Here is a 27,660-nt window from a genome sequence, read left to right on the forward strand (position 1 = left end):
CTGCAATACGCTCTGCTGTTCCCAACACTAATCTCCTTTCCTCCGGGGTCAGGAGGGTCTGGAGCATCATCTGGACATCAGCCCAAGTGGGTCGATGAGTCTGCCCAATAGATCGAAACAGGTCCCTCATCTTTTCAGGGTCTTCACGAAAAGAGGGGCTCTGATTCTTCCAGTTAAGTAAATCTGAAGTACTAAATGGGGTGTACACAAAGGTTGCATTGCCCCCCTTTCCGATAACCTCTCGCTTCGGGCAGTTCAGCACCGGCTGTGACTCTACAGGCTTGCGCAAATAATAACCCTTATTCCCTGATTCACATAGGGCACTTGGCTGAGGCTCATGCTCTAAATCATTAGGTATGTTTTGATACGCCGGTGGTAGTCTCCCTGAGGGAGGGAGCAGTGGTGCAGAGGGACTGGATCCCGAGGAGTTGTCTGATTCATCCTCACTACCTGACAGGGCAACCGGAGAGCGGGTCCAATACTCAGCCAATTCAGAATCCACCCCCCACCTCATTAGACTCAGGGAGTACAGGCGGTCCTCCTCGAGTCTTTCCTTTAACAATCATCACATGAGACTTTACTAAGCATTTTTTAATCCAAGGTGGTTGATTTTGAACCACCCACAACCAACAATCAATATAAGGAAATTGATTCCAATACCCGTTCTGCATAACTATTTCATGGATAGCTATCACTTCTTTTACGACAAAGGATCCTTTCGGGGTCCAGTGGACCCCAAATGTTGGCCACTCAAGTTGACAAAACTTAATTAAATCACCTTTTTTCATCTTCACTCCATAATCTGCCGGCTTTGCAAATTTATTAAAATTCTATAACATGCGTTTTAAGGGTGTATCCGGGATTTCTACACGGGAGCTACCCGCACCCATTGCCCACAAATGTGCACCCAAGGCACACCAAATACCAAAAGATCCTTAACAACAGATGATTTACAATGAAAGCCAAGCCAAAAATTTCTCAGCAGCCATTCACATCCTTTGTTTTTGGATCTGGACACCAAATTGGGCAAGGGAATTCGTATACTCACTCAGATACCCCAAAGATTTCATAGATTTCATAGACATTAGGGCTGGAAGGGACCTCGGGAGATCATCGAGTCCAGCCCCCTGCCCAAAGGGCAGGAAGTCAGCTGGGGTCATAGGATCCCAGCAAGATAAGCATCCAATTTACTCTTGAAGGTGTTCAATGTAGGTGCTTGAACCACCTCCGCTGGCAGACTGTTCCAGACCTTGGGGGCTCGGACAGTAAAGAAATTCTTCCTTATGTCCAGCCTGAAACGGTCTTGCAGGAGTTTGTGACCGTTCGACCTCGTCATCCCTTGGGGCGCTCTGGTGAACAAACGTTCCCCCAGATCCTGGTGGTCACCCCTGATAAACTTATAGGTGGCCATCAGATCACCCCTGAGCCTGCGCTTTTCCAGGCTAAAGAATCCCATGTCTCTCAGCCTGTCATCGTAAGATCTGTTTTCCTGACCTCTGATCATGCGCGTGGCTCTCCTCTGGACTCTCTCAAGCTTCTCCACATCCTTTTTGAATTGTGGAGCCCAAAACTGGACGCAGTACTCAGCTGCGGCCTCACCAAGGCCGAGTACAAGGGGAGAATGACGTCCCGGGATTTACTCGAGAAGCATCTATGGATGCACGCCAGCATTTTGGTCGCTTTACTAGCCACAGCATCGCATTGCAGGCTCATGTTCATCTTGTGGTCAATGATGACCCCCAAGTCTCTTTCTTCTGTAGTGCTAACCAACGTAGCATTGCCAAGCCTATAAGGATGCTGCAGGTTTTTCCTCCCAAGGTGGAGAACCTTGCATTTTTCGGTGTTAAACACCATCAGGTTCTCGTCTGCCTATTTGCTGAGCTTGTCCAGGTCAGCCTGGATCACCCGCCTATCTTCTGGCGTGGATGCTTTGCCCCAAAGTTTGGTGTCATCTGCGAACTTGGCCAGTCCACTCCTGACTCCAATGTCCACATCGTTGATGAAGATGTTGAACAGTATGGGTCCCAGGACAGAGCCTTGAGGGACCCCACTGGTCACAGGGCACCACGAGGAGTGACTGCCATCAATCACAACCCTCTGGGTCCGACCACGAAGCCAATTTCCCAGCCAGTGGATCGTGGTGGAGCCAAAGCCACAACTGGGCAGTTTGGTCAAGAGGTGATCATGGGATACCAGATCAAAAGCTTTTTTGAAGTCAAGATATATGACATCAATCTCTTCTCCCTTGTCCAGGTGATTGGTCAAACAAGACCTACCCGCAACAAACCTGTGCTGGCTGTCCCTTAGAACGTTAGCCTGGGCCAGTCCCTCAAGGATGGCCTCCTTAATAAACTTTTCTAAGATCTTCCCCAGGATAGAAGTCAGGCTAATGGGCCTGTAGTTAGCCGGATCCACTCTCCTCCCTTTCTTGAAGATCGGCACCACATTGGCCTTCTTCCAGTCTTCGGGCACTACACCAGAGCGCCAGGAGTTTTCAAAGATCCGTGCCAGGGGCTGGGCTATTACGCTCGCCAGCTCCTTGAGTACCCTGGGGTACAGGTTGTCAGGGCCGGCTGACTTGAAGGTATCCAGCTTCTCAAGGTGTTCCTTCACGAGGTCAGCATTGATGGAGGGTAGGGGATCCCACTCACCCAGATTTCCCTGTCCCATAGCAGGCATGGGCATCCCGTGTGACTGATGAAAAACTGACGCAAAGTACCTATTTAATAGGTTGGCTTTTTCCTGGGCGTCAGTTGTCAGTTGCCCCATCTGGTTTAGCAGGGGTCCAACATTGCCCTTGCTTTTCCTCCGGCTCCCCACATATCTGAAAAAGGACTTTTTGTTGTCCTTGATGCCTGAAGCTAGTTGGAGTTCAGTTGCAGCCTTGGCTTTCCTGGTTTGCTCCCTGCAGGACTGGACCAGCGTGGAGTAATCCTCCTTGGAGGTGAATCCCATCCTCCATCCTTTGTAGGCTTTCCTTTTTAGCCACAGGAGGTCCGCTAGGTCTCTGGAGAGCCAGGGGGGCTGCTGTGCCTTCTTGCTGCCTTTCCTCCGTGTTGGAATAGATTTAGCTTGTGCACTGAGGATCGCTTCCTTGAGAAGCAACCACTCTTCTTGAACTCCCAACTCCCTGGGGTCATGGTCCCTGAGGGCCTGACCGACTAGCCTCTTGAGCTTGTCAAAGTCAGCTTTTCTGAAGTCAAGGACTTCTGTGCTGCTGACTGACTTGCTAGCTTTACGGCGGATGGTGAAGGTGATCAGCTTGTGGTCGCTGTCACCCAACTTCCCATCTGATCTCGATCAGAATACCGGAATGTGTGCCTGGCGACTCCAGAAACTAAAAATTTGCACAGGAGCCTTTAACTTCCCGAATATCCCGACTCACGTCTCAGACTTCAGGGCGAGCCCAAAAAGTTGGCTCAGTGTGCACTCCCTGTCGTGCCGGAGGCGATTTGTCACTGGATTTCGGGGTCGTCCAAAAGGCTCCTGCCTGGCTCGCCAAAATTGATGCAAAAATTTGCAGTTCGTTTCTTTTGGAGGCTCGCGAATAATAATTTCTCAGGCACACACTATTAGCAACACAAAAGGTATATTTGCAAATAGGGTCGGAGTGGAGACAAAGGATCACTCCGCCCCCGAGGAAACCTCTCAGCTGGCTTTTATCTCTTGTCTCCTGGGCACGTGTGCAGAAACAGGAACTCTTACAACTTATTTCCGGTTCATACAAACATACATGTAATGACGTCACGTCATCCGTCGCATGTGCATTATAATTAACTACTTAAGTATGCGGGGTGGATAGGCATATATGCATCAGCTAATTACACACGCTCAGAAAGCTCTCTAGGTCACCAAGAGTTGAAATCCCCCCCTCTTCCAAGGACACAGTCAGCTGAATTACAGCTTCTGTAATTTGCATGTCAATTGTCAGGGGGAGAAGAAAAGAGAGTGATTTAGTATAGGAGAAGAGATAGTAAATTGGCCAAGGGGGGGGGGATGTCCTTGGTGGTGGTTCTTCTTATCAGGTACGAGATACAAACTGTGCAGTTCTAACAACACTCTATTCATTATGCGTTTCTAATAATATTTCTAACACTTAAATGATACATTGTGGGAACATGATGAATAGCTGCGGAATAGAAAAAAAGAATAGTGATCTTTTTACCTCTGCTTTAGCAAATCAAAGCAGTTATGTATGACTGAAAAATTATTTTGTCTATGAAAATAATTTTAGGTTGTCTTCATTTGGTCCTTGTAGACAGGGTTTCACAGAAAAAACCCAGCCCACAGTCTACCTCCCATTGGCATAATTGGCAAGTGAGTGAATAACAGGAGGGGAATGAAGGCTGAACTCTTGAGGCGCTTGCTAAGAGAAGCAGAAGGAAATGTTGAATGATGTTGGCCACATCATTCCTATTATGTTTATAAATGGAGAATGTATGCGCTTAAGTGCTTGTTTTTACTACAACATTAGTTGGACTGAAATCTTCTCAGCTAGCCTAGCTCAACTGAAAGCAGCCATGTGCAGTGTAAAGCAACCATCAAGCAGCAGCATGTTAGATGCACAGTGTAAGTGAGTATCCAGTGCTTCACATGTACCAGCATCAGCAGCACTCAATTTTTAGGGTATTTTCCTAGATGAGTGAGCTATTTTTGAGTTGGTTTTAAACTCAAAGCCAGACTCTGTTGTATGCATGGGTTAAAGTCCAAATTGTATTTTGAGATAGTATTGTTTTAAAGACAGACTCTAAAGGCACTCTCAACTTACCACTTTCCAGCACTCAAAATTTCTATTTGGAACTGTATTAGATACAAAGCAAGGTCCTACTCCTGTAGACAGATGTGTTCAGAAGTCAGTGGAGGCTCAGGGGTCTGTTTGTGCTGTAAGCGAATGCAGGCCAGTGAGCAATCTGCATAGACTAATGCTTTCATGGGGAATTGTTGTTCTGTAAGTCAAGGAAATAACTTCTAAAACTTTATGTGAATGCAGTCAAAAATTGCAGAAAAATAGGGCTGAAGAGACTTCAAAAGATCATCTAGTCCATGCCCCTGCTCAAGGCAGGATCATTCCTGTCTAAACCATCCCAGACAAATATTTGTCTGACCTGCACTTAAAGCAGTGACAAAGATTCCCCAAGCTCTTTAAGCAGTCTGTTCCAGTGCTTAATAACTCGGGGAGTTAGACAGTTCTCCCTAATATATAACCCAAGTCTTCCTTGAGAAATAATTGGAGGACATTACTTAATCCAAGAGTGATGCATTCTAGAATTTGTAGCGCTCTCATTATTTTTCTACTGATCCATTACATTGCTATTTCATGTAATCAGGGCTGCAGGATGAGGCGCGTAGTGAACTAGGAGTCCTCTTCCTTTGCTGGCAAAGGAGGTTATGCATGGGTTTTCTCTTCTGCCCTCCATTCCCAATTTCCTTCCTTCCTTCTCTCCAGTAAATTTGGCTGTAGCAGCAACATGTTGGTGGGGAGAATGTTTTTTTTGTAGTGCCCATTGAAAGTGATCAAACTCTGTGTTAAGGCTGACCTCAGGAGGCAAACTGTTCAATACCTAAATCTTTGTGACCAAGACTGATTTGTCCCCACATCATGATTGCTCTGTCTTGAGCTTTGTGAATGGTGGTGATTCTGTAGCCTTTAGATGACTTGTCTCTAGTATAAAGAACAAGACCTGCTGTGAAAGCATTTAATCTCTGCCATGTGAGTCCAGTGACTTTCATTTTTTATTACTCCCATCACATTCTGCACTTCAAGGCAACAGTTCCTGCCTTTGGAAGAATAGCTATTTTGTATTATTCTATAGTTTTGTCTCACTTTCCTCTTTCTCTTCTGATACCTACCCTGTTTCTTCACTATTTTCTTTGACATCCTCCCTCTCTCTTATTGCTATCTTCTACAAAACATCCTACTGCTTCACAAGATCCTGTGCTCACCATCTTGTATTACTTGGATGCATCTCTTAGATGAGTTGAAAACATTTATAGTCAGTCAACTTGGAATTGCAGTATTATATTGGATGGGCCCAGCTGTAAGGATTAATCATGTTTAAAAAAAAGCCAGGTGTGTGTGTGGACTGATGGGTCAATTCTATAACATTATTAATCCTGGCTCAGCCATATGGGAGACTGAGATGGCAAAGCAAATTTTGTTGAGCAACAGCCTATCGCTATGCTGTTTTTGTACTCTATTGAGTGACAATTTTTCTTGAATGCTGGATTAAACATTTGCAATAATTTTATAAAATCTTAAATGCCCTGAACTACAATTTTACAGAGTGGGACTGTATTGTGTTCCAGAGTGATCTCTCTCAGCTGGCCTATAAAACAAAAAACTAAACCTGCTTATAATGCCAAGAGTTTCACGCTCAAGAGAATGAAAGCATATAACCTAATTTGCAAACATTTTTAACATTGCTGGCTTTCCTATTTGCTGCTGATTGATTCACAGTCACATGTATAAAATTCAAACTCCTTAGTGAAAAAGGGGAGAAAGGGGGAAAAGGACACAAACAAAAAAACAGTTTCTACTTTGCATGACTTTGTTTTGAAATTTAAATCAAAACTGCAGTGGAATAGTTTGGACTGCCTTAAATTCCTACAGAAGGAGACAATTTCATGAGACGTTGTGAGATAAGCCAGGAAATTGCTACGCCGGATTTAAAAATTCTTGAAAATGTTTCAAAATCTTATTGATATGACTTGGGCAGCTGTGTAATCCCAGGGAGCTGCCATTTTAATGATGATTCCAACAGGAAATATGGCATGACCCTGCATCCAGCCTGGAGGATGAGAACTGCAGGGAACAGCAGGAGACTGCTTTAAGTGAGAGATGTAATTATTATATGGATAAAGATATAGGTGCAAACAGGCAAAAATATCAGGAGAAAGAGGAGCGGTAGAAAAGTCCACCTACTCCTTTGTCTGTGGCTGCAGCTTTGTCTACTAGTCTTGATACGTTTCATCAAAGTGACAACATGGATCTTTCTAGAAACATTATCTACATAGGCCTGAAACCTAAATCTGAAATACAGATGTCATTTAAAAAGAATCAGAGTACTTTAATAGCATTTTACCTGGACACCGAATATGAAACATTTCCGTTCACTAAATCCAATTTTCCATTTTTAAAATATCTGTCCTAGGTTTATGGGGGAAACAGCATTGATAGAGAGGCAAAAAGGCAAACAATCATTCTATTGATATACCATTTTAGTTTCTCTAAAACAGCGGAATATACATTCCTTTTAGGTACAAGGGTGTTTTTTCTGTGTTGGTGTGACAGGGTCCACCGTAGGTATGTGATCATCAGGATCTGTAAAAGGTACTCATCTGAACCTTGTGTTTAAAAGCTGCAGAGGAACTGCAGTGGAATACACAAGGTCACTGTAGATGGAAAGTCTTCTTAGGACCGAACTGTAGTGGTTCCTAGCGACTCCCATAGGTCTAGCTTTTCTGGGCTAACTACAGTCAAAGAGCTTGAGGCTTTTTGCAGGTTAGTCTAAACTGCAGAGATTAAACTGAGAAACAACTGGACAGACACTCGCTTTTGATTCAGAAAATGCAGCCACATGCCTGCAGTGGCTCAGCCCAGAAGCTGTGGTGGGGAGCTAGTGCATGGCTCTCTGACATGTAGCCAGCATGGGCTGTATGTTCACTTCCTCTTCCTGTTGCCCCCAAGAGCTCTAGGATTTGCAGTCTAGAATCACAGTAGCCGGGCTATGCAGGGTTGCTCATCGCTTCCCCTTCCTGCTTCCAGATGCCTCTGGAATTTGTAGTCCACAGTTGCAGCCAGCAGTAAGTTTAGCAGGGCAGGGCAGCTCCATACACAGGGGAAGGGAAGTTTAACCCTCTCCATGGCCCAGACCCCAGCTGGGGTTTGCTTGTGGGGGGCAGTGCCTGCCTTCTACTCCCAACCTTTCGCTGCTGGATCAGACAGCCCAGCCCAGCCCAGGGCTGCAAAGCATGCTGGGAGACTATGATTTAACTGGAATCAGCAATGTGGTTTGGGACAGGAGTTTCATAAACTGGTTTGACCCAAATCAGGTAAGTCTGAAACTATATTCAACTAAGTTTATCTTAAACCAGTTTTGGCCATTTTGAAACTGGTTTGTGTGTACTGGTTTGTGTTCTGTTAGAGGTTTAAACCAGTTTTTGATCACTTAAACCAGTTTATGTGTAACTTTTGTCCCCAACCATAGAGTCCCCCCAATAAGTTACAATCCTGGTTATCCTGACCTCCCGTATTTCATCATTTATATCAGGACTGTACAATTTCTGAACCACCAGGGCTGCACACAATGGGCACCACACCAACAGGGCCTATCCTCTCTGCACACACCCCCGCCCCTTCCCCAGCTGAAAGCTTCCCTTACCACTGTAGGTTCTCCACTGCTGCTCAGTACACATGAACAGGCAGCTTCCCTGTCTTCTCTCCTTCTCGGCTGCAGGATCCCCTGCTGTTCCCCCAGTACTGCAGGTTGTGCTAAGCCATGCTATCCTGCTCTGCCCCACTGCCTGGTGGAGGACAGGAACGAAAAACTAGAGAAGGGAGGGAGCCTGCAGACCCTGACTGCAGTAGCGGCCAGAGCAATGAGGGGAGCAGCGACCAAGGGGAGCCCAAGGACTGCAGATTAGCCCCCCCATAGGCTGAGTGGGGCCATCGGCTATTTTTGTCTTTCTGTGTCAGTATTAGTGAAAATGAACGAAGATGCTAATAGGATTTTAACATGCAATACAGAACAAAATTACTGACTATACAATAAGCATCTCTGTCCATGCTATGCAAATGGATTTTAGCACTTTCTTGTTTTGTGGGTGCTACATGCACGGTACTTTTGTGATTTCTGCTTTCAGAAATGTCTGTGGTTCAGGAATCTTGGAAGTAAGATGTTACGCAATTATCGGTCTTAATCTGATTTTACTAGCTAGTTCCAGCTTGCTTCCCAGCACAAAGAATAGCTTGATTATGTTTTTAAGATAAAAAGGCCCTTTCCCCTTTTAAGATGTGTCATAGAAGGTTATGCTTAGAGATCAGTTTGCTGTTGTTTACATTTCATCTCCATAATTACACTAGGATTGAATTAATGTGTGATTTTTCCTGGATCATTTTTTTTCTGGCACCCAGAGCTTATGTGTAGACTGCCAGATCTTCATCTGGTGTAAATTCACCTGATAAAGGGGATTGTGTGCCTGGAAGTTTGTCTAACATCTCTTTCAACTGTGTGGTTGATCCAAAAGACATGGTATTGCAAAACAAGTCCTGGATCCTGTTCAAATCAAGGCAGACAAGATGTGACATAGGAGACATTTCTAAGAAGGAAAAACACAGAAAACTTCCACTCCCTGTATTTAGATCTGTTTTATTTTTAAGGCTATCACTGTCTTTAACTCTCCTGGTTGTTGGATAATTGTTATGCTGTATACTACTGTCATGAGTAATTCTCCAGTGTTCAAGACTTCCCAAGCCTTTCTCCATGGGGTGCAGTGGGATGGAGGTAGAGACAAAATAGAAGATTGAACTCCATTGCTTTTCTCAGTTTAAATGTAGGGTGTCTTAATTGTCATGAACGTGACCAACATTAATGAAAGGTTTATGACCAGCATTCCCCTCCCCCCCCTCCCCCCGATTTCACTTGGATAAATGTTTTTAATCCCATAGTATTGAGGCTTTATTGTTTTCTGCTTCAGCGAGGTCATAATCTCCTGTCTGCCATGGACATCTTTTTGAGGACAAAGTTTCATTTTCATTCACAGCATCTGACAAAGTAGGCTGTTGCCCACAAAAACTTATGCCCCTGTGGAGCACTTAGTCTCCAACAAGGTGCTACCCTGTCCTGCCTTTGCAGGATAAAGGCAATGATTTTTTAATTCAGGCTTGTCCAGTTTCCAGGGGCCACAACACTGTGGGTTGCACCAGTGCAAGCCACGGGCCCCCTGGGCTGCATGCCATGAGTGCCCTGTCTGCACCTTCAGCTCCGTGGCCAAGGGCTCCCCCAGCACTGCAGGCAGTGCCGTACCCTTCAGGGCAGAACAGGAAATGTAAGCCACAGGAGGAAAGGGGAGTCTGAAGGTCCCCAACTGCTGCTGCACTCTAGTGATGGAATCAGGTGCAAGCCCAAGGGACCACAAGTTAACCCCTTATAGCCCTTACGGGGCCTGTGGGCTGCCAGTTGGACAGCCCAGGTTTAATTCAAACTAAATGTTTTTGAAATACAGTGTAGACTTATAGAGTTGGATGGGGACTTGGGGACTTCAAGGGTTATTCTAAAACCCTAAAAATTTGCAGTAGCAAGATAAAGGGTAAGTGGTGTGACTTTGAGCCAGGTATTCAAAATAGCCTGTACTTCTTTGCCTGTGGTTCCTGTAGTACTTACAGATGCAATTAATAAAAGGGATTTTTCATACACAGTAGCCACATCTATATGAGATGCTGACTGTGCAGTAGCTTGTTACTACTGCACAGTAATACCATGTGGCAGGAAATGTGGCGTGATGCTGCTGTAAAGGCATAACAAGTTAGTGCACAGTCAATGTCATTAAAAAGCTGTTCAGCGACACTACTGCACAGTAACTCCAGTTACTGCACAGTCATTTAGTACTTGCTTATACAAGTACTAAATGACTGCACAGTAACAACTGGTCAGTTAGTGTCTTTTATAGACGTGGCCACTAGGTATTTCTTAAACTTATTGTAAAGGACCAGGTTATAGGTGGTCTGGCTTAGTGGTTAGGCCACTGAGGAAAAGCAGAAGCTAAGGCATAGTTTACAACATGGGCTGAGTCAGGGTTTGGGAACCAAGTTACCAGATCCAGAGGGAAGTTCAGAGGTAGCGTGCAAAACACAGGCAAGGTCAGGGTCTGGGAATCAGATACCAAGTTACCAGATCCAAGGGAAAATCTACAAGCTAGAGTCTGAGAACAGAGACCCAGCGGGGTCAGGAACCAGGAAAGCCAGAGAACACAGGAGCAGAGAGGCTTACTAAAGCCAAACTTAATCAAAACTGTTGGCTGGACTGTTGCCACAGCTGGAGCCAAATGGGGAAGCTCTCCCTCTGGGCAACCAGACAGTGGCCAGCTGGAGTCATTTGCTGGGTTAGGATTGCCAGTCCATGCCCCAGGAAAGTGTGGCCCGCCAGACAGTTAGTCCAGGCTGGGCTGCCTGTTAGGTCCCCTGACAGTTATGGGTGTACAAAAATTTCTTAAATGTCAGCTTGGCTGTGGATAGGATGAATATCTTGCTATCAACCATAAACATTCATAAATCTCAAGTTTTCCCTCCTCACCCCTCAAAGTAATTATTAAACTAAAAGATAAATTTTGAGTCCTTGTGGTTTGCCTTTGGAATTTTGTCTTCAGCAAGTGCTCACATTCTTGTTTGCAGGCTTTTCCTGTGCAACCACAAAAGCTAAAACTTTCTCTGAAAATATCCAAGTTGCCTCAAACCCTGAAATTTTCTCAGACAGTCACCTAACTTCAGGATCTTGAACCTTAAGAACCTTAAGTCCTGCAAAACGTGATAATAAAATTAGGAAAATTGACAGTGGTGGATTTTCTGAATAAGGGCTAGTTCTTTGTTTTGTGCTTAAGTAGCTTTATGAAGGAATAAGGAAAAGAAAAAAGTCTACAAAAATTAAGAAAATATCAGTAACTGGAAGGAGAATTATAGTTCAATGACCATATCACTCTACTATACTTGGATATCCTATAATTCAAGATGCATGTGACACATGTCAATGAAAATATGATAATAGGGTCACTGAAATAAACAGTTCATGTTTAATTTCATGATCTGTTTTTCATTTTCGCTAGATTAACTTTTGTCCAGTGCCTTTAAAAGTGTTAGAAGTGTTTTGGTTATTATTTTTAACCAAGGATATTCCGTGCCAAAAACAGCACTGCTTGAGAATTAAAATATACAAAACTCTATAACCACAGTAATCTTAACTTTTGATTTTCCTGTTTTTTAAATCCTCAGCCACAGTGTTACATTCACACAGTATTTTAACTGATATTGATATTTGTTAAGACCAAATGCAAAGGGCTACTGACATGCTCTCTGTGAATATTTTACATATAGTTAGACACCTAACTTAACAATATTCAGACCCAGTAGTGAGCCCAAATTAATTTCAGGTCCAAATATCCTTACTCTTGATAGCTCAGGCCCATCTTCATTTGTAGCACTACAGGTCAGTACTGTTTCTAAGAAGCTACTACAGTAAATGAATACTATTCAGCATAACATACTCTAATGTCTGTAAGACTATAACTTTTTGTCACAATCCCACGGTATCTGCTTGTAGACAGACTTGGTCTTCTCTGCTAGCAAGTCAGTGTCTGGGGCTGAATGAAAATTGGCATCATGCTTATTTTCAACCTGCTGACTATAAGGCTGCCTTGTTTGCTCTTCTGTCACTGGCTGATAAAGTTGGGAGGAGCACACAGAAGCCTCATGTTAGAAATTGGTTTATGGCTTTTGCAAATCACTGATCACACCAACCTGAACAAATTCACATTGAGAAGAAAAAAAAATTGGTATGCAGCTTGAGAAAAGAAGGAAAGAATCCTGTTCTTGTCTTGAGTTTTGGCATGTCCTACTTGCACTCTGAGTGGGAGGTCATCAAATACAATGTAATGCTGTAGCACTATAGACTGAGCAGTCCTGAGTCTTATTTTTTTGATTAAACAACTTTATTCCAGCAGGGTGGGTAGAAAGCAGTATTAATAAAAACAAACAGAAACCTGCGGAGACGAACTGTTGCAATTGTATTTTTTATATTTTGAACTTAATGGGGGGGGCAATGAGTATATACATCTTAAATATTTCACCGATCTCATGAGGAAATGAAAAATACCTTCCTTTGTATCATGGGAAAATCCATACCCAGAAGCTCTGCTGCTTCATTCAAGCTTCCTGAGGCTTTTTTTTCCCCATCCTCTGATATTCTAGGAAGCTTCCATTGTTTGTCTGGGTCTTTCACACAGTGACTGGAGTAGAGGAAAAAACATTTAAAGAAAATAGGAAGGTGTCCATGAAGAACACTAACCACTCATGAACAGGTGTTTGACCTGCAACTGCCTTTAATTGGACTGGAACTCAAGTTAATACCCCTTTAAACTGGACAATGTGGACCATGCCTATCCCATACCACAGCACCTCTCTTACTTAGAGTCCAGATGCATCTTTATGCCAAACAATGTGATCTTCCTACACTTTCCTTCCTCCTTGCCCCTTTGGTTTTTGTTTTGTTACTACCACATGTCAGGTGGGCCTGTACTCTTACTCCTGCGCTTGTGGATACTGAGTCAGATCTTGAGTGTGAACTTCCTGTCTGTGATTGGAAGGAGTCATAAATTTTCCTGTTATTATTTCCTATCTAAATTTGAGTTTTATTGTCTCCTACTTGTTTTCCTATTGTCGCTCATATGCCTCCATCACTTTTTCCCGTGGCTGTTCTTTTTTTTTATCCATTCTCTCTTTATTACATTCCTTTCCTTGCTTTTCCCAGTCCACCCTTGGTCATCCATGGTCCAATCCCATCTTCTGCATAAAGCCTTAGTAAAAGGGACCACAGTGTTATATCCTCACACTTGTTAGGCCACCTGTTAAAGTAGAATCTAAGAACAGCTAGCAGCATAGGAGCTGCAGGTACAGCATGCCTAAATAAGGGCAGTGTAGGTCTGGCTGATTCACAGTCTTGAATGATCACATCCTGCTTTCTTCTCCTTACCCAAAATACCTGGCGTAGATACTTCACCTTTCACAAATAAAGACAGGCCTGCTTATAGAAGCACATTAAACTCCAAATCCTTTATCTTTGGAAGTTGCTTCTAGATGGAATGCTTCTGGGGCAGTATGGACAGTTGATGAGAGATGATGATTATAATCCCATATAAAGTGTAACAAAGCCTTTTAAAACAACAATTGGTAGTTAGATGATGTTCTTCATGCTGTATAGTCATTGTGTTTTAGTTATGATGGTCCAAGGAATATGTGAAAAGCAGGATTTGATTGGTAATAATTTTTATTGGGTAAACTGTAGAATGTCCTTCCTCAGGTCTGGGAAAACAGCAGATGCAACCTAGGTTAAATACTAGGTAAAAAATTATACTCATTTAACACTAAAATTTAATTGAAAATATACACTTAAAGGAGGGGCAGTATAAACCCATTGAGCACTTTGTGCCCAAAAACTTCTCTCCCAACTATGTTGTTGGTCCGGTAAAAGATATGTTTTCATGTACCCCACATACCCTCAGATATAGCATGCACATTGTTTTTGGAAGGCAGCTTATAGAAACAACATTTTTTTTTCCATTTGTGCCCTAGAGGTAGCTTTTTTCATGAAGGCATTGTGCTTCAAAATAGCTGATAGCTTTTCCTTCCCTGCCAACAAGCAGGAGGGGCATAGTTCAGTGTTAACCCTTCCACAGTCATTCTGAAATTGAAAAGCTACTTCTAATTTAAGAGTGGCTGTGAGAGGGTTAACGCTAGACTGCACTTCTGTTTGCTGAGAGAGAAGTTGGCAGCCATTTTGGAGCACTGTGTTTTCATGCTTCTACTCCTCCATGCCTCTATTCTAGCAAAGAGAATTGGCTTCCCTGCTTCAGGATGGATCAGACCTTCTTCCCAGGCCAGATTCAATCTCTTTGCAGTCAGGGATCTGCTCTTTCACTTGGTTAAATTTCTAAACTGCTCAAATTAGTTTTTAATGACACTGAGAACTTGGGCAATTTTAGCACACCAATCCATGATCACAGTTTGCAAGTTCACCTACTCATAACATTCTTTCTATTTAGTTTCTTTAGTGCAGAGGACCAGAACATTTTCCACAACAGTCATTTGGAAGTGAAAAGATTTTCTGGGCAAGCTTCAAAGAGAAGAAAGTGACTAAGTGTCTTGAAGGGATCTGGGCTGGAGTTCCAGCCAGATGAAACATCTCAAAAGAAAGAACTCCTCCCAGCTGCTGAGTAAGAGGGAGAGGACAGAGGGGAAGCCAGGATTGCAGGATGAGGGTAAATAAGGAAAAGTGGAAGGTAGAGAAATGTTTTTGCATGGCTAATTTGTAGGTGTTTTTCTTAGGAAGAGGGAGCTTGAGATATTGGAATGAGACTCAGGACACATTGATTCAAGTCTCTGTTCTGCCACAAGTGTCCTGTGTTCCTCAGGCAAGCCGCATAATTTGTCTATATGTGAAGTCACCCCCATTTCACAAGAAGGGAGCTATGTCCTGTATCTGCCAGGATGTTATGAAGATAATTCCATGGAACTTTGAGGCCTCCAGATGTTATTACAATGAATTCCTAGATGAATAAGAAATCAATTAAATTGATGGAATATGGGGTGGTAGAAGTGGTACAGTGTCTCTTTTGAAGTAGAAGCAAGTGGACATATTAAAAAGAAGAAAAAAAATTGAGTGTCATTTTGAAAAATAACCATCCCTGATCCATGGTTACCATTTCCACACAGAGAACATTACATTGACTTCTTTATTAAAGGCATTTCCTATTTCAGTGCCACCAGCCAGAATCATTCTATTGGATGCATTTTTTTAAATCTTTGTAATTTTTAAGTATTTTAAATAAATTTATCATAGTAAATCAAGATCTCAGTGCTCAAACAAAATGGATGAATTTCAGTCTCGCATAAAACATGATTAAGGTATCCAAGGTGTCAGAGCATAAAAATGTAAAGGGAACCCCACACTGCTATAAAAGCATATCCAAAGGCACAGACCAGTATTATACCTAAGGGGGAAGCGGGCAACCAGGGTACCAGTCCCAGGTGCTGAGTTAAAGGTGTGATGCAAAAATTTTAACCACTGTGCTGCTGGCCTTTGCTGCTGCCCACAGCCCAGGCATTGATGCTGCCCTATGCACCTCTACAGGAGTGCCTAGGTACCAAGAAGGACACTGGCTGTCTGCTCCCTCATTGTCCACTTTACACAAGTCACTTAATTTAATCTATGCCTTAATAACCCCATCAACAAAATGGAGAGAATTATCTCCTTTCCCTGGGATGAGGAGGTGGTAGTGAATCTTAATGAATGTTGTAAGGTGCCTTAGAAAGTGCTGTAGAAATTGAAGGTCACTTAAAACAGGGCTACCAACCTACAGGCCACATGTGGTCTCAGGCTAGAGACAGACATACACGTAAACCAATTTAAGTGATTAGAAACTGGTTTAAACCTGTAACAGGACAGACATTCAGTGCACATAAACCAATCTGAAAATGGCTGAAACCACTTTGAGATTAACCTGGTTGAATGTAGTATCAGGCTTAACTGATTCGGGTCAAACCAGTTTATGCAATGTCTATCCCAGACCGCTTCCTGGTTTAAGTTCAACCAGGCTTCCCCAGCATCTGGGCATGCTCTCTGGCCTGGGCAGGCCCCTCCCCTCTGATCCCTGGCTGTAGCTCCAGCAGACTCTTGCAGGCACAGCTGGATCTGCCTGGCTTCCCTGTTCTTTCCCCCTTCCACCCTTCCCCCACTGTTTAAGCAGGGATCCCTTCTTCCTCTTTCACACAACATGGATTGTAGCCAGCATGTGGTATGCTTGATAAGGCTAAGACAGACAGGACAGTGTCTGCTTAGAGCTTTTTGGAGCTAATTAACAGGTAGCTTGTAATGTCCCTGCTTTCCTTCCTTTGGAAAAAGCTGTTTAAAAAGAGCTTGAACTAATGAGCAAGGCTTTGTTTTCTGATGGGCTGATAAATGCTGATAACAGAGCTGATAAATGCTCTGTTATCAGGGGGTGGAGCCCCTCCCTAATCAGAGCATCCTGCTGGAGCCTGGCCATGCCCCCCTCAGCTCAGCATTGTGGAAGGGAAGGGAGGGCTTCTCCAGTGCCCTTCCCTGGCTTCTAGCCTGAGTTACTGTAGGCATGTGCCAGCATGTTTTCAGTCCAGAGGGGATGTCCGAGTGGTTACAAACTGATTCAGCATAGGCAGATTAGATAAACCTGCAAAGACTGAATCAATTCAGTCTATCCCTAGCCTGAGGGAGCTCCCAGTTCAGTCCCCTGCCCGCTACACTTCTGTTGCTGCTGCTGGAGTCTCGAAGCTCCCCATCCCTCCTTCAGCTTCTGCTGCCTACCATCATCTGAGAGGTGCCGTGTGGCCTGCAGGGCTGAGGGAGTCCATGGCCAGGAGGTTTGGTGGACCTAGTACTTCGCATGTGGTGCGCTGGTGTACACAATGTGGCTGTGAGGGAGGGAACCAAATCAGCACCACATGCAGCTGTGGCAAGCAGCCCATAGGATATACCACTGCAGGCCTTCAGCCACTGAGAAGTTAAGAGAGCCCTGACTTAAAGGATGCTTTAAATGAGGCTAAAATGCAGTTACACTTTTTTTGTCAAAGCTGATTTTATTTAATAAGTGCAGAAATTTCCAAGACTTTGGTCAGAGAAAGGGGTTAGGTTTTTTTTACTGAATGTTGTAACTGAAATATTTGCAAAACTTAGGATTTCCTGAGACATACTTACTAAGACCATCTTTGGAAAGTAAATTACATGCGTTTTTTAAAGGAGTAAAAAGCAGAATGCAGACATTATTCACGTTTTTAATTTTAATGTGTCAGAATCCCCATGTCTTTCTTTTGCAGTTGAATATGACAAGGAGTTTACACCTCACCAACAGCACCACAAGGAATTCAAATTTAATCTCTCCCAGATTCCGGAAGGAGAAGCTGTCACAGCTGCTGAGTTCCGCATCTACAAGGACTGTGTCATGGGCAGTTTTAAAAATCAAACTTTTCTTATCAGCATCTATCAAGTTCTGCAAGAACATGAGAACAGGTACCTAAAAGATGATTGCTGCTTTTTCTGTTAACCAGCATAACTGTCAGCCTTGGGAATGGAGTGCAAAGGCTTTGGGAAGGTGTTGCTGCATTAAGCAATATATTATTTTACAAGATTAATAAGGATTCTTACCATTCAGTTGTCTTTTTTTGGGAAGCTGATTTGGTGCACTGCAAAATGGACTTGGATTGAAAAACTCCATAGTATCTGCCCTGCCCCCAGACAATATAAATTTGTCATCAAATAAACCAATAGTCTAGGGTGAAGCTGTGTAATTAGTCCAAAGATTTTATAACGTTAACCAGAAAAGCTAAAATGTCCATATTCCCTTTCAAATAGATACTAAAAGGATACATGATATACCCTAGCTTGGACATCTGAAGTAAAACTGCCAGAAAAATATTGATATTCAATATGGTCCTGATTCTCCTCTGGCTTGCACCTTCATAAAGCCAAAGGAAAACAACTTGATTGACTCTCTGGAGTTACACTAAGGTAAATAAATAAGAATGAGCATCTGCAGTTCTGGTATTCCATTTATGTTTTGAGAGGTCAAAAAATGAAAACGTTCTATTCAAAAATATTGGATTTAGATACTTGGAAATTTTATCTAGATTATGTTCCAGGAATTTCCTTTCCTCTAAAGTTCAGGTAGCTGATGATTGATAATGAGGGTGATGATGATAACAATAACACTTGCAAGTCCAAGTACAGCTATGCCACCGACCTACATGTATATGTTATTCATATAATTCTACAATACATATGTAGACAGTTATATTTAAACTGGTTTTCTTTCCAGGTTTTCATATCATATTCTTTGAGCACAATTCAGTGTTATCCCATCTCACTCCTTCCAAACCTCTGTCTTTCATTTGATTCATTTTGGGCTGACTTTAAACTTCTGGTTGTTTCCACTATCCTAAAAAAGCTAGAGATGAGCCTGAGCCATGAATTTCAGATTTAGGGCCAAACTTTCCTAAGAGTCAGAGGGATTTTGATTCAGCTTTTAGGATATGCTTACTACCCAATAAAAACTAAACGAAAATGTAATGAGAAGTAGAGCCTGATAAATTGTTTCCATTAACTTTGGTGAGAAAAGTTAGATTGGGGTGGGCAAAATATGGCCCGCAGGCCGAATGCAGCCTGCGAAGTCATTCTATCCAGCCAGTAGGGCCCCTAAAAAAAAATGTAGAAAATTAATATTTTTCTGCCCTTGGTTCCTGTCAAAAATGACAGGAACCAAGAGCAGTAGGACCCAGGGGAAGCCTGGTGGGCTCCAACAACAGCGGGACCCGCCTGGCCCCGGCCCCGGCCCCGGCCCCCAGCCAGCAGACCCAGCTGCGATTTCTGGGCTGGGAGCATGTGGCTGCCCCAGTGCAGGAAGCTCAAGTAAGTGGTGGGGGGACCCTGGACAGGGAAGGAGTGTGGGGGTGGGGTGGGGAAGCGGCCCCTCCCCGCCCACACCCAGTGCCCCATGCTGCAGCTGCTTACAGTCTGCGTGGGGCTGCCTGTTCCCGCTCCGGACAGCCCTGTGCGGGCTGCGAGCACCTGCAGCCTGGGGCACCAGGCGTGGGGTGGGGGAGGAGCCGCTTTTCCCCTGCGCTCAGCTTTTCCCTGGGCTCCTTCCCTGTGCGGAGAAAAGTGGCCCTGTGCTGCAGGCACTCACAGCCCATATGAGGCTGTCCAGAGCAGGCATGGGCAGTCCCAGGCAGGCTGCGAGTGGCTGCTGGGCATGCGGTGGGGAGGGGCTGCTTTCCCCATCCCACTGTGCTCAGCACCACCTTGTAACCTGGCCCCACTGCCAGGCTGGCAGTGGGGTGGGTTACAAGCTGGTGCTGAGCACTGGGAAAAGTGGCCCCTTGCCCACCCCATGGCCAGCACCCTGCGCTGCGGCCACCTGCAGCCCACATGAGGCTGCCTGCGCCTGCTCCAATCAGCCTTGCATGGGCTGCCAGCAGCTGCAGCGTGTGGCGCCAGCCATGGGGCAGGTGAGGGGCCACTTTTCCCCATGCTCAGCACCAGCTTCTTCCCTGCTGGTGAACAGGGGGTCAGGGCTGTGCGCTGCCCCCCGCCTGTATCGCAGGATGGGGGGTACTGGGTGTGTGTGGACGGGGAGCCAGTGGGAGCACAGGGCCCGCACTGGTGTCCTGGGGCCAGTGCCAGTGGGGCCCAGAGCAGGGGTCCCAGCTGGCAGAGGCTCTGTGGAGCCAGACCAGAACCCCACTCCTTGCTGGTGCAGCCCAGCCTGGCGCCACAGACCCCTGCTGGGCTTGTACCCCTCTCTGGGCCCCACCAGTGCTGGCCCTGGGACAGGTGGTCGCAAGATGGTGACCAGGGGGTGGGGCACCTGTCAAGGGGTGGAGCTCCCCATGTGGCCCTTAACAGCTTGCCGAAACTGGGTAAGCAGCCCTCTGCCTAAATTAATTGCCCATCCCATGTTAGATAGATACTGCAACAAAAAAGCATAAGAAATATGAACAAATTTGATGCCTTTTAAGGGATAATACTCAGGGATAGGGGAAGGGGAAAGGGAGATGATGTGGCAGAAAAAATGCATATTGTCTTTGATGATAAATGCCAGCACTACAAGTGCTACTGCTGTTACAGGAAAAAAAGAAACAAAAAGATATTGCTTTTAAAGGCAACATTTTCACTCCTTTGTGCTGGTTTGCAAGATGTTTTGTTTTCTAATGTTCCTTTCTCAGATTCTCCACTAGTGTTATTTTTTGGGACATGCCTTAAATGAATAATTTTTTTGTGAGTGGGTTTAAATAGTACATGAGAGTTTGGAGGGGTGTAACATTTGTGGAAAAGCAGTAAAATAGCTGGAAGCCCTTTCTCAATGAAAGCATCAAAACACTTGAAAGGAGTAAGATTGGATTTTCTGAATTGTCCTCTTTTTTGGAAACTGATTTGTCTAAGAAATTTGCTAGCTAGAATTAAGCAATCAGGGCTAGTGATATCTTTTATTAGACCAACAAGATGTATGCAAAAAAAATTCTTTAATTGAAAGCTTTCGGGCACAAATTAAAGATTTAAGCTTGTAATTAAAGAGGTTTTTTTGCAAAAATCTTGTTGGTCTAATAAAAGATATCACCTCTGTCCATGAACCCTGATTCCTTCTTCCTCTAGACCAATATGGCTACAAACTGGATACGTAGCTAGAACTATGCATTTACTGATACTGGAGGCTCTAGTAGAAATCTCACAGCCATGGAGACTTCATAGGTATCAAATACCGTGTTCAAATTTTAAAGTCGATCAGAACTTGGAACTCTTTATTCTACAAATACAAGTTCCAACACTGCATCTGAAGGAGACTCTCTATTAAACAAGTGTTGTTTTAAACCTTAAATGTAATACTTATGTAGCAGGGACCAGAATGGGCTATAGTATCATGTATTTAATCAAGTCTGACATTCCTTCTGCTAGGTAGCACTTGTAACTTTTATGTCTCGGCGGCATTAAGTAAAGTAAAAGCTATCGGTGAGAGAGTAATAGGAGTTCAGTCCATCCTGTAGTAATTAATACCACTGGTACCTGCAGGTTAGCAGCCTGTTTTAAAGCAGTTGTTGAGTTTTAGCTATGATGTCAACACCGGCATATCCTGTTTTTGTTCCACATTCCACTGTGATTTAATGACATAGGGTGCATCTACACATGCAATTAATGCAACACATTAAACTCCAGAGCAGTTCAAGCTGGAGTCAGCTTTGCCTGGGTATATATGTGTGCCCAGAAGAGCAGCAATGTAAGCTGAGGTAGATGAGACCCTTGGCTGGCTGGGGTGGTACTGACACTATGCCCACAGTCAGCATCTACACGTGTGTTTTGGCACAGTAAGGTACTCTGCCATAAGATAGTACTGTCCCTGACACTACTATCCTACAATGGAATTAATTAGTTTACTGTGCCCTAATACCAGTGTACATGTAGACTGTGACACTTTACTGAGGAGCAATTAATCTACTCTGCAGTAAAGCACACGTATAGATGCACCCAAAATGTGCATGAAAATAGATTGCTCTGTTAAGTTGGGAAATGCATATACATTTTTTTTATAAGTTTATGATGTCATTCAAGTTTGAGAACACTGGGAACTACAGACTTCTGTTCATTCGCAGAAGAGTTAATGGGAGCAGCAATTTAACCTGAAAGTGGAGAAACCACCTCCAGGGGTAGCCTTTCCCCAGTCTTGCCATTCAGACTTTGGTGTCCTTGCTGGTACTACAATCGATGGTGCCCATAATGAAGGAGAAGCTCAATTCTGGACTGAGAAATCTCAAGGAAGTTCATCTCGGCCAAATAGCCAACAATTTTCAGTCTCTACTAACATGGGGCTATGCTTGAACTAGTGACCCAGATATGTCTTTCTACAGCTCATTACTAATCTCTGACTCATCCTTCACAGCACTTTTTTTTGGGAGAGATGTGGGATGGATGAGAGAGTAGTTAGCTAAAGAAGCATGAACTTGGGAAGCCCTTATGGTTTGTGTGACTGGGAGCCTTGTCTGTGCAGACAAGGGCAAAATTTGGCCCATAAATTCTTGAAATCACTTAAGAACTTGTGTCCCTCTCTTTTCTAGTCTTTAGTTACATGATTGCTATGGGCTTTTTTATTTTATTATAAATAGACTATTTCTTGCTTGCACGCATGCATGCACACACACAGTCATGGGGCTGTCTGTTCTGCACCATCTTTGTTTTGACTCTCTAGGATACAGTTGCCAGACTTATCTGCATGACCAAATTGGTGTAAGAGTTGTAGTTTTTGTCCCTTGCTTCTCTTTATACTTCCACGCAGTCTTGTGCCAACATCTGTGCCCAGAAAAGTCTATGAATAAACACACATATACTGTATTTTTACAATAAATTCCCTTTTTGGATGACTTAATGAAGTATTAAAGCACGCTTTCTTTGAGAACGGCTTTATCCTTTGGTTATCAATCCACTTTTAATGAAGAAAAATCTTTTTTTTTCATTTCAGTGAATCATTTGAAATACATTGTTTTCTTTTCCTGTTGGGAACAATGTTTGAAGTCTCAAAAGCTGAAAATTACTACTTTTTTAAAAGAAGCAAGCAAAATGTTTGTTGGATTTGTATGGGGTTCCAGCAGCTATTCTATTAGCCAAAAAAGAACAGCTGCCTTTTACTTAAAAGACAGTGTTGTGTCATACTTCCTTTAGACTAATCGTTTGTATAAAGGCCTGATATTTCCTGACATTTGATGATGTTGTATTAAATGAGGAAGTCTGGAGAGATTCTGAATGCTAGCCAAAGATCTATAATTCAGCTAAACTGAGGAAAAGGGAGGGGAAGTTCTAGTTGGATTTCGGGTGAGCTAAAGTGAATTTAGTGTTTATGAAAAGTGATGGATTCACGGTATTATTGGTTGCTGTGTCTCCCTTCCTTCCCGTCTCTGTAGAACAGGTACAGATTAAGAAACTGCAAGACCACCTTTCTCATACTGTTCTACTTGCAGTTATTACTCAACCCTAATAAAAAAGATTCACCCCTAGACCCAATACATAATTCTTGTTTGGTCATTAATTTTCTTCCTCGAAGTGCCAGTAAGAGATGCCAATTTAATGGTTTTACGGTGCAGACATTTATCTTATAATAAAACATGTGAGCCGACCAGTCCTTTGCTATCTAAAAGAGAGATTCTGAGTGTGAGTTTGTACCAAAAAAACACAACCAACTAACAGTGAATTACCCGAGCACAAGGGGGAGAACTGGATGAATTCGGGAAAGTAAGGAGAGAGGACCTCAATAACAGGGCAGAGCAGAGTGGTTCTCAACCTCTGGAGGTTCAAGGAATCCCTCGTTAGTTAGACTCAGGGCAGCCTTTGGAAAATGCCAGCTTTAACTTTCACTTGTTTTTTGACTATAGAAAAATAATAGAGCAAGTCTTCTATTGAAGAGAACTCAGAAAGGTCACAAAAGGTCACACTATGGACTCTTGTTTGAAATCTCTGGGTATATCTTGTGAATCATGCACGCGCGCACAAACTAACAATGCCTAATATTGCATGCCACCCTGCAGCACCCTTAAAAAAACCTTGTGGCACCCCAGGGTGTTGCAGCACCCTGGCTAAGAATCACTGGAGTAGAAGGTTGAGAAGCATCTGAAATAAAAGAGCTGGAAAAGAAGCAAGAAGGGATAGAAATAAGAGAATTACCTCTTCACAAAGTCATCCTGAAATTAATCAGAGGGTGCATGAAACATTAATACTCCTCTCCTCTGTCTGAAAACAACCCTTCAGATAACCACCCCTATAAGGAACGAGATTTGGTATGGAGAAAGATGTATGGGGCTCAGTGTGTATGTGTAAGGGGCTGGTATATAATCATAGAAATTAAGGGCTGGAAGGGATCTCAGAAGATTGAGTCCAACCCTCCTGCTAATAAAAGTACTGTCATTCAGAACTTAAGGCAGGAAAAAAAACTATATGGATTTTAACAGAGTCATAAGGTGCTGATAACTGCCAGAGTGTGGTTAGATGACATGACAGTAAAAAACACACTTGAGCCCTGTCCATACTGTGGTTGGTTTTCTGTCACTACTTTACCAGCATTGACACTGCACTAGGGTTCAGTTATGGTTCCTATTTTTGCATGAAAACAGGCACTCAGAGCAATGCCACTGAAGTATAAAAAGAAAACTTTTTTTTTATACTCACTTGCTAGTGTCAGTAATGTTTTTAACTCCCCATTGCCTAGGTGTTGAGTTTTTGTTAAAAATCAAATCCTTGTGAAAGGCCACAGTTTGTCATTACAAAAACACAGATATTAGCAAAACATGAAATTCTTGAAGACAGGTTAGCTTTCTAGCCAGCCATACACATCTTTTGAAACACCACTGAACCCCAGTGCAGTTGCATCATACAGCCTTTCTTAATGTTTGTAGAGAGAACAGCCCTGTTACAAACTGAGATAATGTTTGACTGATTCTAAGTGGAGCAGTCTTAAGAGTTTGAAACAAATTATAGGAGGGAAAATTGGACATCCATTGGATCCTCCTTCTCTTCAGCACTATCTTTCCAAAGACTAAAGTGTTATTGTATCTTGGTTGCCACCGCATAGCCATAAGGGCATTCTTTTTTAATCTCTTTTTCTTTTTTAACTACAGAATGAAGGAAAGGTTTAAAGCCAAAAGAATTTAAGAACACATTGGTTTTAAAGAGCTTGTGATCATCTTCATGATAACTAAAGGGTGACATTTCACTTCAGAAGGCATTGTAGGCTGTAATATTGCAACCTGCTCCTTTCCTCTTTTTATAATACTGGTGTAGACCGAAGGGAATTCAATCCTATTTACACTGGGTGTGTCTACACAAGATGCTACTTCAAAGTGGTTACTGCGCATTTATTTAGTACTTGATTATACCAGTACTAAATAAATGTGCAGTAACCAAAGTTACTGCACAGTAACAGCAGTGAACACCTTTTTAGTGATACTACTGCACAGTAGCCTAATATTACTGCACAGTAGTATATTAACACTGTTGGTGCTGTGATGCTCTACTGCGCAGTATTATTTGGCTACTGTGCAGTTAGCATCTCATATAAACACACCCACTGTGTTCCAAATATACAGATAATACTGAGTTTGTGGAAAACTGGCTAGGGAACTTTAGAGGTCTGAAACTTAGGGAATGGGCTATACATTTCAAAGACACCAGAAATGTGAAGGAAAGAAATTGATTTATTTCTGGGAACAGATCATTAAGTTTGCTTCAGTCTGGAAACTTTCTTGCTTTCACCGAGTGAGGTGTCAGGTCAGGGGTGGGGAAGGAAGAGGCTGTGGTTGATCAAAGATGTCAAGCCTTGGTTGGGACAATTATTATGTTTTCAAGTGTAAATATCCTGTTAATACAGGCCTCAAAACACTCCTACGCTGTCCAAACAACTAATCTATAAAAAACATGAAGTAGTGGCTTGAGCTGAAGATCAAAGGAAGATACGGTGCCTTAATGGTCAACGTTTATTAAACAGTTTCATTTACACTGGGAATGAAATATCATGGCTTGATATGTGTAGAAAGATTCCTCTTACATGATAAGACTGAAGGTAGAGGGACATGTCCTCCCTATCCCCCATTTTTAAAGTGTGTTCTGTAGTTGAACGTAATTCTTTAAGAGTTAAAGCTGGCATTATTTTTAGTTGCCAATTACAGTGGTAATAAAGCCTTCCTCTCTGCAACAGGATATTTATACAAATACCATCTGAGTTTCTAATCTACAAGGGCAATTTGATTTACAAGCAGTGTTTATAGCTTAGAAAATAAATAATGGTGTCCAACTGGATTGGAGTTCGGTTGTGGAAAACACGGCAGAGTTTAAACATCAGTCTGTTCCAGGCTAAGGTCAGATTTGTATATAGCGTGTGTATATTTGTATATTATAAAGCTATTTTTGTGATGCTATAGATAAGTGTCAGTCAGGATTTCTACTTAAACTCCTGGTATGCCTGTGCATTTGTTTAAAGTGGTTTAAAAGTCAAAGTTGTTCTGGGGTGAGTTTAGTAGATAAGTATATTCAGTCCTGCAGTGAAATTATCTTTTCCTCCAAAATCTGAAGGAAACTGTTTTGGCTGTTTTTAAGGGCAAAGAAACCCCCTATTTCTGTTTCCATTTCCTCCTTATGGTGGAAACCAAAGCCAATTCCAAGATATATCCAGAGCATGTCGGTTTTGTGATTAAGTCTTTTAATAAAGAGTTCGAGAGACTTTTGCTGTGACATTGGGCACCTTCTTTTGGCCATTTGTCCATCTATAAAATCCGTTTTTGTTTTTGTTTTGTTTTGGGGGGGGGGGTTTGCCTCATAGGGTTATAAGGATTAAGGTCTTGATTCTATTAAGAGTTTGCTGTGCGGTTAACCCTCCATCCACAGGTAAACTTTGGTTTCCTTGGAGTTTCTCATAGATCCATGTGACAATGTTGAAACAGAGAGCCTTTCTCTTTTAGTGTTAGGCCTTGAGCTTTCATTTTTTGTGAACTTCCCTGCTCAAGAGACTAGGCTTTGGCCCAGAGGTATATAGCAAGGCAACTCTATGCCCTGGGAAGTGGCAGTGCATGGTTGCTGGGCTGCAGCTATTGGGCTACCAGCAGTGGCAGGGCAGCTGGTCAGCACCTGCCATTTTTCCTCTCCCCCAAGTGGGCACCTGGGGCTGCTTCCCTAATTGTCTCCCCACCCCACTTAAATTATGCTACTGTCCTGGCCCAAAAACTATGGCTCTCTTTATCAGGTCTGGAAGAACTTAAGCAGCTGCAGACTTCACCCATGGGGAGGTGTGAAATCAGCAGATGTTTGCAGTATCACAGGACAGCTGTTTCAAAACAAGACAGCTTGGGTACATGCAGAAATTACATTTAGACTGACCTAACTGTAGTTAGATCAATGTAAATGCCAGTCTGTATATTCACTCAGGAAGGTTAGATCGGGCAAGAAATAATCTAAGTTCACCTGAGGAGGTACACTAAGTTATATCAAGCATGGGTGAGACTGATTTACTGCCTATACACATTCAGAGCACAGCCCTAGGTCTGTGAAAGCCCAGCTGTTCACCCCAGCCCCCTGAGGATGTTCTTTTCTTAACCTCCCCAACACGGACTGGGCTATTTTTAGCCCCCCAATCCCCCCACCCCCAGACAGACAACCCTTCCCCACCAACAACAACCATAGACCTGCCAGCTCCCCCTCTCCTCCCAATCCCATCTACCCTTCCCACCACCCCCACTTAGATCATATTCATGGTGCAGCTCTCAGCACCAGCAAATGCCTGCACAAGTGGGACCCAGTCTACGATCATGCAATTTAAAGTAAGCTTCATGATTGTAGATGG

At 43.2% G+C, this 27,660-nt stretch overlaps 1 protein-coding gene across 1 annotated transcript in view; it reads left to right on the forward strand.

Annotated features, from left to right (window-relative positions):
- The window catches only part of BMP6 (bone morphogenetic protein 6), a 160,723-nt gene that overhangs the window by 103,286 nt on the left and 29,777 nt on the right, over positions 1–27,660 (forward strand). Inside the window, exon 2 of the mRNA XM_090039168.1 lies at positions 17,615–17,807. Within this exon, the coding sequence (XP_089895294.1) occupies positions 17,615–17,807 (193 nt within the window). The remainder of the gene's footprint in view (positions 1–17,614; positions 17,808–27,660) is intronic.

Source organism: Crocodylus siamensis, chromosome 3 (genome assembly GCF_052110815.1).
Source record: "Crocodylus siamensis isolate JL-2025a chromosome 3, ASM5211081v1, whole genome shotgun sequence".
Classification (NCBI taxonomy): Eukaryota; Metazoa; Chordata; order Crocodylia; family Crocodylidae; genus Crocodylus; species Crocodylus siamensis.